The sequence below is a fragment of the Chionomys nivalis genome, chromosome 2 (assembly GCF_950005125.1).
Source record: "Chionomys nivalis chromosome 2, mChiNiv1.1, whole genome shotgun sequence".
Classification (NCBI taxonomy): Eukaryota; Metazoa; Chordata; class Mammalia; order Rodentia; family Cricetidae; genus Chionomys; species Chionomys nivalis.
Window position 1 is genome coordinate 99,310,232 of NC_080087.1, and position 13,853 is coordinate 99,324,084.

A 13,853-nucleotide genomic window follows, 5' to 3' on the forward strand; every position below is an offset into this window, starting at 1 on the left:
TTTCCTTGCTCAGCCTTGATGCAGTGGTAAGGGATTTGGTCCTGCCTCAACTTAATATGCCAGGATTAGTTGACTTCCCATGGGTGGGCTCACCCTCTCTGAGGAGTGGATAGGGGTAGAATGGAGGAGGTGTGAGCAGGAGCTGGGGGGAGGACTGTGGTTGGTAGGTAAAATGAATAAAAATAAATAAACAAAATAAAATGACCCCACAAAAAAAAAGTAGCCTGGAAGGCTGCTATTTAGTTAGTTTGGTTTTTCGAGACAGGGTTTCTCTGTGGCTTTGGAGCCTGTCCTGGAACTACTCTGTAGACCAGGCTGGTCTCGAACTCACAGAGATCTGCCTGCCTCTGCCTCCCGAGTGCTGGGATTAAAGACGTGCGCCACCATCGCCCGGCGATAGAAAATATTTTAAAAAACAATTTTGCTTATAATTCCAATGCTCTGGCAAAAATGACTTTAGAAACTGCTGGGTTGTAGACATAGGTCAGTAATAGAGTACTTGTCTAAGGTGAAGCCCTGAGTTGTATCCCCCAGTATCTCATAAAGGCTGGGGTGTGTGCCCAAATGGACTGAATACTAACACCCATGCTGAGATTTCACTAGGCTTCAACTCACCTTACAGAAGAAGCCCCTCCTCAATGATGTCCTAAACTGACTGACATGAAGAGATAGCATCCTTCTTAACTAAATTAACATTCTTTGTAACAAATAAAAACGGGACAGAGGGAAATAGGTTTGCTATTCTTCCTTGTGTCAGAAGACTGTGGGGCCACTGGCAGCGAGACCAGGATTTATCCCTACTGCTTGTACTGGCTTTTGGAAACCCATTCTCTTTAGAGGGATACCCTGCTCATTCTAGACATAGTGGGGAGGACCCTGGCCCTGTCTCAAAGCAATGTGCTAGACTTTGCTGACTCCCCATGGGAAGCCTTAACCTCACTGAGGAGTGGATGGTGTGTGGGGTAGGGGCAAGGTGGAGGGAATGGGAGGAGGGGAGGGAGTGGGAAATGAATTTGTATGAAAAGTGAGAAAATAATAGTTTTCTTAAGCAAATAGAAAAATTCTTATTTACAATATATCAATATATATACATATATTTAAGAGAGTTTTTTTTTTGTTTTGTTTTTTTTTACAAGTAAGCAAACCATCTTAGATTTATACATCTCTAAGTTTCTTGATAGCTGACACTCTTGGATCTTGGGGAGGACACACTGTGGACAAACAGAAGTGAGGAAAGAAGGGCGAAGGATCCTCTCATGAACTAGGGATTTCCACGGGGCAGCAGACTCCACAGCATTTAAACAGCATAGACTGTCTTTTCACCTGGTTCGGTGGTCCTTCAAAAATTTTTGGCTACCTGAAGCTTTTGTTTTGCTTTGTTTCCTTTCAGGTCATCACACACCAACGGAAAAGAGACTAAATGCTATGGGCAGCAATCATAGGGAATGCCTTATTTATTTCAACTGACTCCCCACCACAGTCGACTGAAGGGCTACAAGTCCTGCATACTCAACATCTGTAGGTTTCCAAACTCAAGCTCACTGTGCTGATGAGATAAATGATAGGTAGGAGGTAGAGCAATGTTTACTTCTGGCAGGGACAGAAATTTCATGTTGAGTAAGAAAAATTTTTGCTCTTAAGTCTAGACTATTTAGGGCAGAACTTAATTTCCTGACTCCTGGGCACAATTTTCTCCTGTTGGTACTGTGGAGTGGTTATAACAGCAGAAGAACAACATAGCTACTATTTGTTAACTTCTAAATTTGTTTGACCCCAGTACAGTCCCCTCTCTAATACCTACACTTACCCAGGCTAACTGCACTGCTGTGATACGCTTCCTCCAACAAATGAAACTACACCAGGAAAATACCTGAGAAAAGTGCTATGTCGTTTATGAAGAATACATTAAGAAGACAAAATTAATATTTAACACATCTACAGTATCAAAAACTGAACATTATATCTGATATAATCAATTGTGGAAGCTGAAGTAAACAGAATTTACATTTCCACAGCAAAATGATCATTCGGTTGGAAGCAACTGATTTAACCCTAGTACAGAAGACTTAATGCACAAAATATTCATTTCCATAAATAATGAAGGCTGAACTACTTCAGTGGTGTTTTTCTGTTTGTATTTAATGTGATACCAGTTCTTGTTATATGTTTACTTTTCATAGTTCTATTTCCAAACTGCAACTTCTAAATTTAATCAGGTAATGCCTCTTCAGTTATCTATAAAATCACTAAATACGGTTGTTGAAGAGTTAACTGTGTGCATAGGAGAGCTATGGAAAGAAACAATTCAATCACTCAGAAGCATCACTTGCCCTTTGTAAATCAATGTTGCCATGGTAAATGTTTTCCTTTAATACTGGATTAGTTGGAGGTAGGAGTAAGACATACTGTACAACAGAAATGTACCCTCTCTATTTTTATATATGTTGCTCTTCCATAGTGTTCTGGGCGTTGCTGGATGGGGCAACTATTGCTTGTTGCCTGTAATATACATTTCTGATTTATCTCTCAATATACAAACAGCCAAGTACAGTACAGCATCTGTGAAGAAGAGCGACCCTTGCTTTGAAAGAGCACACTATGGACTTTCTTTTTCTCAAAAGAATGTGACAACCATGCAGAACGGCTCCAGAGGTATTTCTTGAATAGGGTCAGTGAAATATTAATTCAGACTACGTGAAGCTGAAAACAAGTGAAACAAAAGGAATCTTCCGGGTAGCTAATAAGGGCAAAGAGGATCACTTTCCTTGTTAATGTGGAAAGGGATGCATGGCTGCCCTTCCACAAGTACCTGCAGACGGAATATAATAGAAAAAACGACCCCCTGCAAATCCGCCTCTATTTGCTTCTAAACATGCACCAAATTCCCTAAATTCTTTAATTAATCAGAGTCTCCTAATGGCACTGTTGCAGAGCAGAGGAATAGGAATTAAAAATTTATCAATTAGAGGCATTGATGGGAAAAAAAAACCCTGTAGAGATTTCTAAACATTAGGGGTCTATATGAGAGAAACACAAGACCCAGCTGCACTGTTTTCAGTGGGGATGGTGTGTATTTCATTATTTTTAAAACAATTTTACAATTAATATCGTAAAATAATAGATGGTCTGTTTTAGTGATAGAACAGATAAATTTTAAAAAAATCTGCTATCATCCTCCCCCATTGTTCCTTCTCCGAGAAAATAAAGGCTTAGAGACTCAGGTACCTCTTCCCATATCCACAGTGCCTGAGGAAAAATATATAAACAAACGGATGTGAGAAACATCTCATCAAACGGACATGAGTCTATCAGGATTTTGTGTTAAATTACCTTAATTAACATGGAATTGAATTTTACAAACTTTTTTTTATGTGTATACATACACATGTGTACGGTGTAGGCACACAGGCATGTGTTGGGTGTTGTCTCTTCTGCTTCTCCATTCTTTTAAGTCAGGCTCTCTTATAGACCCTGAAGTTCGGATGGCAGCTATCAAGCCCGCACAATCCTCCTGTCTCTGTACCCCACAGCACTGGGATTACAGGTCAGTGAGTGCCAGTCATACAGGCGTTTTACATTTTGCTAGGATGCAGACTTAGGCCCTCAAGCTGTGCAAGGAGAACTCCCACCCACTGAGCCACATCCCTAGCTTTGTGCATGGGTGCTGGTGATCTGAGCTCAGGTCCTCACGGTGAGCTTGTGTCAACTCCACTGATGAAGCAATCATTCTAGCACTCACATGCAGCTTCCTAACTGTACTTGAATCAAGTTTGCTTTGTATATTTATTTTACATATTTGAGATGATACTCTGGTACTTGTGGTGTACAGCTCTTTTACTATTGGATAAATTGACCCTTTAATTATGAGTAGATTTTTTCCTTAAAGATTAAATGATGAAGGGTATATTTCTGGCTGCTCGTCTGCTCATAGCCTTATTTCTAGAGCTATCTCTATAGACATGCTAAATGTTTGTTTCCAATTACGTTTCCTTACCTCATTTCCCAACTTTTGCTGTCTCCATAGCTATTTCCCTAGGGCAGTGCGAGAGATGTAGATCCTAAGCTGCATCTACAACGTGTTGTAGAAACAAACTTTTGACTGTGATCCTGCTAACTAACGAGGCACTGTAATCATGTTCTTGATGCTCTAGACGACCCCCACTGCTATTTCAACAATACCAGGGTGCTCATTGTCCATAACTTTCACTTATGTTAAATACTTGACAGTTTGCCTTCACTTATCCATTACAATGTTCTTCGGAGCAGAAATAATAACAACACTTATTGAGCTTTATCCATATGAATGGATTTATCCACAATTCCATCAGAAACTATCATTCCTGTTATACAAATGAAACAACTGAAGTTATCTCATCCAGGATGCTGCAACTAGCCTTGTATCAGAAATCACAACTCAAGCGGGGCTCTTTCAAGCCGCCTTCTTCACTAGGCTTCAGCTCCCCTCTTAGGGACTTAAACAAATACTGACAGTGTTTTGCAGCTCAAGTCTACGTCCCTAAGATGAACCGTGCACCTGTCTGGGCTAACAAATTTGCTGTCTATCTCAGTCACATCTGAGAAAACAAATCCCCTGGATCCCAGATCCTGCAGCCGGCCAGAGCAACGACTTTGGTCATTGCCAGCAAGCAGACACATCTGGTTTAATCACATCTATCCCGACGAGCCCTTGTAATTCCTCACTTCCCTGACTTTACTGAGTCCCTGGTTGTTTACTGCATCTCTGCACTCCCTAATTCTCCCGTTACAGCTCTCAGCCACTTCAGGAGAAATTGCAGTTTTGTGCAGTTCACACTGGATTTGAGGCCTTACTGCAACAGCTATTACTGTCCAAAATATGTCCCGCCTTTGACATGACGTCTAACACACGCACGAGGGTTAAGAGACAAGAATGGGAAACGTATCCGGAGAAAGGAAGGCCTGTGGAGGTCACGTTAAAGGACTTGCTTTCACGTGTGAGTGGTATTGGCAACGCTGGAAGTGTTCAGAAGGGTGATGGAGCCTAACTTCTGCTCTAATGGGATCCCCAAGGCTGCTGTGTGGAGCACATCTGGGGGCACATAGGTACAAAGCAGGCCAGGTAGAGATGTTTCATCGTAATAGTGCAGAAAGGACACATGGTTCTCTGACCGGAATGGAAAGATGGCTGTGATGACAGAAAGCCTGGATGCTGCTATATTTGGTGATGTACTGGCATATTGCTTATAAGCCATGAGAGAGAATGACATGTTGATAAAGATGCTCGTGTATTTTATCTAGAAAAATTCTATGACAGGAATTGCTACTTCCTGAGATGGTGAAGTATGAAAGCAATGTTCCAAATAAAAGAACTCAGGTTTACTTAGACATAAACACTGGCTAGGTAACTAAGAAACTAAGGTTAAGTCACTGTTAATCTTGTATTGATACTTTTATTCCTCAGGTCCCGTAAGTCAGACACAGTTCATGCGATGCCAAAGGTTAAATCCATTGATTAGCGTAAATGACGTGTGCAGTTGCTTCGATCAGGAATAGAGAAACTACAGCCAGTGTGCTGGCTGCCTGCTTCAGCAGATACAATTCCATATTGGAACCCAGCCAAGCCATTCATTTACATACTCTCTATAGCCGCTTTCTAACTACAGCCGTCGAGAGATTGCATGTCACACAAGCGGAAAGCGCTCAGGACATGACAGCTCAAGAAACAGTTTCCTAGACTATGGATCACATGTAGATAGGAATGATGAAAAATTTGGGTTAAAATAAGGTAAACTTGTTTGTACTGTGTCTTTTAACAATTAGGAATTGAGAAATGATTTAAGGAATTCACATCAGCAGCAAGAAGGAGTTCTTGCACGAGGGTGTTTAGAAAGCTTATTCTGGGATTTAAGGTGGAGTCAGTCATCTGTAATTTGCTTAATGAAAATAATTATAAATATTTTGCAAGTATATATAATTAAAAGTACATGTTTATATAAAATACACACAACAACATTCTCTCCTACTATATATTATTTATTATATATGCGTGGCAGTCATGGCTCTTGGCATCCAAAGTGTACAGTTACTTGGTCTTGATCATTGATAATATCTAAATTTCTCCTCGAATCATCAGTAACGGATTTGCAGGACAGAATTATGAAGTAAGAATGAGTTTCAGATTCAAGTTGAAATAAATTTAACGCTGCATTCTATTTACTGGCAATTTGGCTATGGGCAGGTTATTTTCATCTCTCCTAGACTCAATTTCTTGTGCAAAATGATAAATATAACAAGACCTTGAGTAGTTTTTTATGCTAATTAAAGAGACAATGGTTGTAAAGTGTCCTATAATAGTAGATCATAATGAATCCTCAAATACACATTCTCTCCTCGAAAATGCTTAACAGGAACAGAAATAGTAAAAGGAACCCAAATGGACTGAGAAAACAGATGGTCGCAAGGTAGTCCTCTACCCCACACATGCATCCCTGAGATTCACTAAGGCATGAGAGGAAATCAAAAATACAAAAACTAATTTTAAAAATTTTGCTTCTTTTAAAAATCTACATTAATTTTAGTATGTGTGCCTCTCTCTCTCTCTCTCTCTCTCTCTCTCTCTCTCTCTCTCTCTCTCTCTGTGTGTGTGTGTGTGTGTATGTGTGTGTGTGCTCACATATGCCACATGGACATGTGGGAAGTCAGAGGAAAACTTGTGGGAACCAGTAATCTACTTCTATCATACAGGCCTCAGGGATTGAATGCAGGTCATCGGGCTTGGCAGCAAGGAGCCTCTCCTTTGGAGTCCTATCTCCTGGCCCGATGTGTTTTTCTTCTGCTTATTTTTTGAATAATAATAAAAAAAGGAATGGGGAGAAGGTTCAGCATGTCCTTATATGTGCAGTCCCAAATGCAACTATAAAATAACAAAAGAAAACACTGTGGACGTGGTCTTTCCTGATGAGGCATTACGCAGGTTTCCATCAAAACATCATAATTTAATCTTAAACAGTTAAAAACAAGCTATAGACCACTTTAATTTGTAGTTTACAAGAACCTTTTAATATTTTTGTATTTTATTTAATTGATATAATTAGTTTTCACTAATGAGGCAAGACCTCGATACACAAATCAATTAATTTGTGAATTTGGCACATAGCACCAATCTTAAACTTTCAAACCTAAAATGAATATAGAATCTCATAACAATTTAAGGACAGGAAGATAAACAGTCAAAGCTAGAGCATGCAGGCTGATCACTTTGATCTTTCTGATCACTCTGGGTCCATCTCTGTTGACTTGGCCATTAGTAATAGTAACATAGAGGACCAATGTTTATTGAAAAGTAACTAAATTCTATGTAACTAGGGTTTGAAAGAACTTCTATTAGGAATGAGTGGGTCTTCACTGTTGTTTGGGTCTTTCACAAAGTCAGTGTTCCAAGTCCTCAGAAGAGTCCTTGAAGAAACCTCAAGCTAATACATTTACAATAATATATTCGATCTCTACTGATATCATCTCTTCTTTGGAAAATTTTCCTTGCAAGGACTCCAACAGATGTGTAAAGCCCACGGAACAGATGTTTTCAGCTTCTCAGGCCTCTCTGATCACACAGCCACTGCCCCTGAACCCCCTGTAGTGACCGGTCACCCTGAACGTGTTTACCTCTTCTCACTTTTCTTTACCCAGCTTTCCCTTGCCCAGGTTCTTGCTCTCTGCCTTGTTTCACTTGGCTGCCTTTCCTCACCTTCAAGACCCATATGTTGTCTCACTTTCTCCATGGAGTCATGACGGAAAGTCCATTCCTCACTTTAAAACTCATCCTCGGGTCCTTGAACACATACGCTGCCAGAAACAGTACTAGTGCACACAATCTCATCACTCACCAAGCGTGGGCAACTAAACTGAAATGAACGAGCTACTGGTATTTCCGCTCCACAGAACGCCCTTGGTCAGGTAAACATCTATTCTTTAGGTAGGTGGAGGGACAGGAGGAAGTAACCATAGAGCCAAGAAGCATGGCTGAATTGGCACTTTAAGATCTGGGGCAACGCCACTGCCAGCCTGGCTCAAGAGGCTAGGTTCTTTCTACAGGATTTGACTTACTTTAGAAAAGAAACTATATAAAAAATCATTTGTAATTATACCTTAGTTATTTTATTCAAGCTAAGCATCCACGGGGTAGTTAACTCACAAAACTGATATACTTTAGGATATTGAGATTATAAATGAACAGGCAGTTTATCACACTGTTTTCTTTGTAGATGTGAGAGTTGGTCACAGAAATAGTTCACTGTCCCAGATGACTAAGGGGTCCAGTGATCAGCACCAAATGAGCAATCTGGTTTTTTTGTTGTTGTTGTTTGCTTGTTTTTGTTCTTTTGTTTTTTTGAGACAGAGTTTCTCTGTAGGTTTGGAGCCTGCCCTGGAACTAGCTCTTGTAGACCAGACTGGCCTCAAACTCACAGAGATCCACCTGCCTCTGCCACTTCCTAGATCTGCTGTGTTTGAAATGACGGTACTGGACATCAGATCCTTACTGAACCTCTACAAGTGGCCGTGTTAAAGTTGCTATTCTCCCTGTCATTTTCTCAAATCTAAAAACAACAAATAAATAAATCCCCAAATATTCATGTCTTGGAAATGAATAAAAGAGTAGGAAGTACATAAAATTTTCCATGTCAGAGTGAGTTGACTGAGTGTATAACCAAAGCCATAGATCTTCTACTATGCTATTATTCTCCTAAGAAGAGAAGATGGCATGCCGTGTGATTAGACTGAAAAGTCTGCTTTCATAACCCTACACTTTGATTCTCATTGCACTGATATTTCTAATAAAGGTTCTTGAGGGTACATACGAAGATTTTCAGAACTGGATAGCGTTATACTAGCGGTAGTTGTATCTTCAATTTTTGCCTCTGTTTTCCAAGTTGCTTTACACGAAAGATTTAGAACTTCTGTGATTTTCATCATCTAGTTATTCAATATGTAAAAAGAAAGACTGGTTACTTAGTTCTCTTTTTAATTAAGCTGTCAGGTCAAAAACCTGTTGAATTCCTTTAGCCTTTGCTTTGTTGACTGCACATGTTCTGGAAAGTCTTTTCTCCTATTATCTGTTTACTTAATATTGTTACATTTTTCTATTTTTTTTTTTACTTTTTGAGAATACCATCATTTTCCCCTTTCCTTTTCCTCCCTCCAAGCCCTCTCATCCATGTGCCCCTCCTTGATCTCTTCTAAATTCATGCTCCCTTTTATTTCCTTAATTTCTGTTGTTGTTGTTGGTGGTGGTGTGTGTGTGTTCCCGAGTATATAAATACAATCTACTTAGACTGTATAAAGTTACTTTATGATTTCAGGACTGACCATTGGGTACATGATAACCAATTGGTGCTCTTCCCTGGAGAAAGCGTTTCTCATGCTCTCAGCATTGTTTAGTTCTTTGTCTAGGTTAGTTGTTATTTGTTGTTTGGTTTTGATATTTGTTACTGAAGATTGAGCACAGTATACCAGGTGGACACAGAGTACACAATCCACTGATCACCTAAACCCTTGAAACTACTCTAAGAATTTTGTGTTGATGATACGAAGACCATTAAAGTCTAAAACATAAAAAAAAATTTTTTTTCTACTTTAAATTGTTGGGGGGGTTGCTGATCAGGTAAAAGATGCTTGCCTTACAAACCTGACAATGAGTTGTATTCCCAGAACCACAGTAGAAGTAAAAAACTAATTCTTGAAAGCTGTGTTCTGACTCCCACACACATGCATTTTTCTCTTCTCTTCTCTTCTCTTCTCTTGTCTTCTCTTCTCTTCTCTTCTCTTCTCTTCTCCTCTCCTTTTCTCTTCTTTCTTCCCTTCCCTTCTCTTCCTCTCTTCTCTTTCTCTTTTCCCCAACTCCTTCCCTCTCTACCTCCTTTTTTTTTAAAAAAAAAATATTTATTTATTTATTATGTATACAATATTTTGTCTGTGTGTATGCCTGCAGGCCAGAAGAGGGCACCAGATCTCATTACAGATGGTTGTGAGCCACCATGTGGTTGCTGGGAATTGAACTCAGGACCTTTGAAAGAGCAGTCAGTGCTCTTAACCGCTGAGCCATCTCTCTAGCCCCCTCTACCTCCTGTTTCATACACATACTAACAATTATAGATAAAAAAAAATTTAAAAACTGATATTGTAGTAGAGTCCTAGCTACTTTTCCTAAATAAACCAGTTCAGGTTTAACTGAGTAATTTTTAACGACCATTCTGTGCTCCTGTAGTATAAGGAAGAACCATAATGAAGACACCTTATATAACAGGGTGTGTTTGGGCATAGCACTAATCTAGGATTGTATTCCATCTGTGAAATTAGTTGGTTGTAATATGTGAACTACCCCTATGGTTTCTCTACCTATTCCTTTCCTCTATTATACTTCTGCTTGCCTTCCTACCTCAGCCTACAGTCTCATTTCTCAAGCAAAAGACTTCCATCAACCGTATCCATACCTTTCTCATCCTTTCCATAACATGAGCAATAATATCTAAGATCCAGATTTAATGATATATAACTTGGACAGCTCTTGACTACTGACACAAAGCTCTTCCTTCTCCATTATTTCCACATTTGTATGAATTCTGTTTTTCTTGTTGAGCCACGGCTGATAGGAAAGCATCTCACCATACTTCCCAGCTTTATATTTTCCTTGCCTCTTTGCTGTTCTTGTTCTTGGATTTAAGAAGTATTTTCTTCTTCCTATTCCAGAGATCCTATATTTTGCCCATTTATTTTTGCTCTTGGTCATACTTTCTTGGATTTTGTTTGTTTTGGTCAATACTCATTTCCCTTTATCTTTAGTCTCTTCATTCTAATTTTTTTATTCTTTTTTCCCCTTTTATATCCTTTCTTCTTACCTGTGTTAACTCTAATTTCAGCTGCATTTTAAGACAAGGGTGATTGCTTTTATTCACTACAAATACTTGTGGTGCCATAAGTGTGAGTCCATCTAGCCAAGAATGCCAAGTTGAGGAGGAAAGAGCTTTTATATCTGCCTGTCATGGGAAGCCTGTCATTTTTCATGAATGCTTATAAGTTGTATCATCTGTCAACCAGTATTCAGAGCACATGAAATCAAGCATGTTGAGGGAACATGGTGAAACATTATAGATAGATCTAAACTGTTTCAGAGCAACTGAATCCCTCAACCCATTGGATAGCTGTAGCTGCAAGTTAAGACAAACCTCAACCCAGCCTGGATGAAATAACATAGGCTAACATAAGCAACGGTGACCAAAGTAACGAAGTCACCAAGAACTTCCATTGCTTCAGTCTCTCTACATTATCCTAAGCACAGCCTTCTCATAAAGCTCGTCCTCACCACGTCCGTGCTTGTCACTCACATAAGACAGGCAAATGCATTCTTAGCAAAAGACCTAAAAGTTGACTCGGCTGTTCCGGGACATGTATATTTTTCTGAGTCAATCACTGTGGAAAGGAAGCAAGATCCAGCCATCTGCTAACCCCAGTCCACTCACTTCCCATCTGGAGATGGCTCCTGGGAGCCACATGGCCTTAGAGAAAGAGCAAGGAGGAAAGGAACTCTGCTGCAAAGGCAACCACCAAAGGCCATCTCATGAGGCAAAATCCTCTACCTATAGTGCAAAACAAACAGCAGCAATTTAGACACTCTATGTTCTCTTTCTGTGTGGTCATTTTGATAATCATAAGACTATAAAGTTGAATAAAGATTTATTTTATGAAAACAGCTCTCCCATTTTTTTTTTTTTAAGTCGACTCTTCTATTTTTTCCTTCTGGGAGTACTGGTCACAGTAAGAATTGCCTACTATTGTTGTTACTCAGTAACAAGGATAAAGGAATATTTTCAAATAGCACTAATTTGTTATTTGATTAAAACAAGGATGTTCTTGTGGGGAACATGCTAAAAGACCAATTTCTGAAACTGGGCATGTGAACTCATTCCTGTAATTCAGTGAGGAAATGGTGGCAGGAGGATTGCCTCGAGCTTCAGGCCAGCCCACAGAGTGGAGGGAGAAAAATATCCCCCCCCCCAAAAAAAAATGAGAAAGAGAAAAAGAAGAGAAAAAAGAAAAAAATGACCAATTACCAATTGTTTTCTATAAAAAATAAGCAGCTGATTTTAAAGAAGTATAGTTAAAACCCCATTTAAAAACTGAAAAGAAATAAACAAAAAACTAATCTCTTGGGTAGGGGCCTGTGGTTTTTGTGTTCTAGGCTTAGTATCTGACTTAAATATTAGTTAAAATAGGCTGATTATGAAATTCAGAGTCAGGGCAGAAATAACAGAATGTATAGAAGAGGTATCTGTAAAGTGACACAGGAATTCGGAGACAGGGTCATTTCTTATATAGCTGTAAAGTAGTTATCGACAACCACACTCAAGTCTTCAAATACTGTCAGGTTTTACCCTGAAGTAAAAGTCTAGAGCTCCTGGCTGTCCATTTTCCTCAATAAATAGAATACTTTTATTTTCCCAGTGCTAAAAGGGAAAAAAAGGAAATAGTACATTATCCGCAAGAATGAGTCACCAGCCACTGCGGCTCTTCCAGGTCCAGGCCTCTCCCCGCTGTGGTGCTTCAACAGCACGGGGCTATCTTTTAATGACATACATAAATCCCCGCTCTGGCTGGCTGCAGAGCGTAATTAATTCTGGCCTTTTCATGCTAAATGAAACACCTTACATACACGGAAGCGTGTCTTCGCGTCTTGTGTGTGCTAAGACATGGGATGCCTAGCAACCTTGCTCAACTTCACATGCTTGATGACACATTCGGGTGAGCACGGCCGCTACTTCTTCCAAAATTATCTCTAGAAAATTCATTCTGCCACCTGTATGAATAGTTTCCCTAAGTTTCCAAACTGTGGGATGCTTTGTTTTTCAAATTCTTGGCAGCAAGCTGAATTTTCTATGTTAATTGTTTTGGAAGGGTATTTTTTTAAAAAAAGCACAGTAATCTGGTAGATGCAGCTGCTCATGTTATTTCCTTCATTAGAACATTTTCCATATTTTAGTGCATATTTAGATGTTCTGTTTCAGAGGCCATCTCTCCACAGAGAATCCCAAAGTGTAAACTTTCAAGTTTCCATTTCAAATCACAATAACAAAATGAGCATCACTTTAATAAGCATAACAGACTATTCTGCCTTGCAGCTCTGCCCCTTTTCGAGTATTCCAGCCTCAGCTGGGGAGTCTGGAAAGCCAGGAAGTCAGCCCAGCTCCAAACGCAGGCTCCTTGTTTTAGCTTTAACGTTCGATAGTCCACAGAAGAGCTGAATAATGAAGTACAGAATTCCACGCACCTCTTTAGGTGTAACCCCAGGCATGCGGATATCCAGTGCAAAATCTGATGAATCAATAGGAGTTACAGGTCTGGTGGTACCAAGGCATTCATTGGAAAATGATCTGGCAGTTTCTTTAAATCTGAAGAAGATAATTTGAACATAATTGGAAGGGCAGAAATAAATCCTATGGCCTGAAGTTTAAGGGTGACTTAATGTAGGTCCAATAAAAACTAGAAGGCAACAACTCTCTAACAGCTTCGATACCCAGAATCCCATTATTAGCAATGAGCTACATAGAGCCAATCTGTAGGCAAAAGACAATCAAAGCGAATAGGCAGGGCACACTTAAAGTTCAGCTCAACAAAAGCCTGCGATACATATTTATTTCTACTTAATGAAGACGTTATTATCCTCACAAGCACATTGATTTTCTAGCGGTAGGACTTTAACCCTACTGTCAACCATGAGGGTCCAACATTACCAATCAGAAGCAAACAACAAAACATCCCTAGCCACAATCTTGCTAAGAACAGTTATGTGAGGAAGAAATAAAGACTGCGATGTGAATTACAAA

The 13,853-nt window shown here is 39.6% G+C and overlaps 1 protein-coding gene across 9 annotated transcripts in view; it reads right to left on the reverse strand.

Moving 5' to 3' along the window:
- The window catches only part of Pam (peptidylglycine alpha-amidating monooxygenase), a 289,755-nt gene that overhangs the window by 149,197 nt on the left and 126,705 nt on the right, over nucleotides 1-13,853 (reverse strand). For all 9 annotated transcript variants that reach the window (XM_057758219.1, XM_057758203.1, XM_057758211.1 and 6 more), the window contains exon 3: nucleotides 13,298-13,418. In XM_057758219.1, coding sequence (XP_057614202.1) covers nucleotides 13,298-13,418 — 121 coding nt within the window. The remainder of the gene's footprint in view (nucleotides 1-13,297; nucleotides 13,419-13,853) is intronic.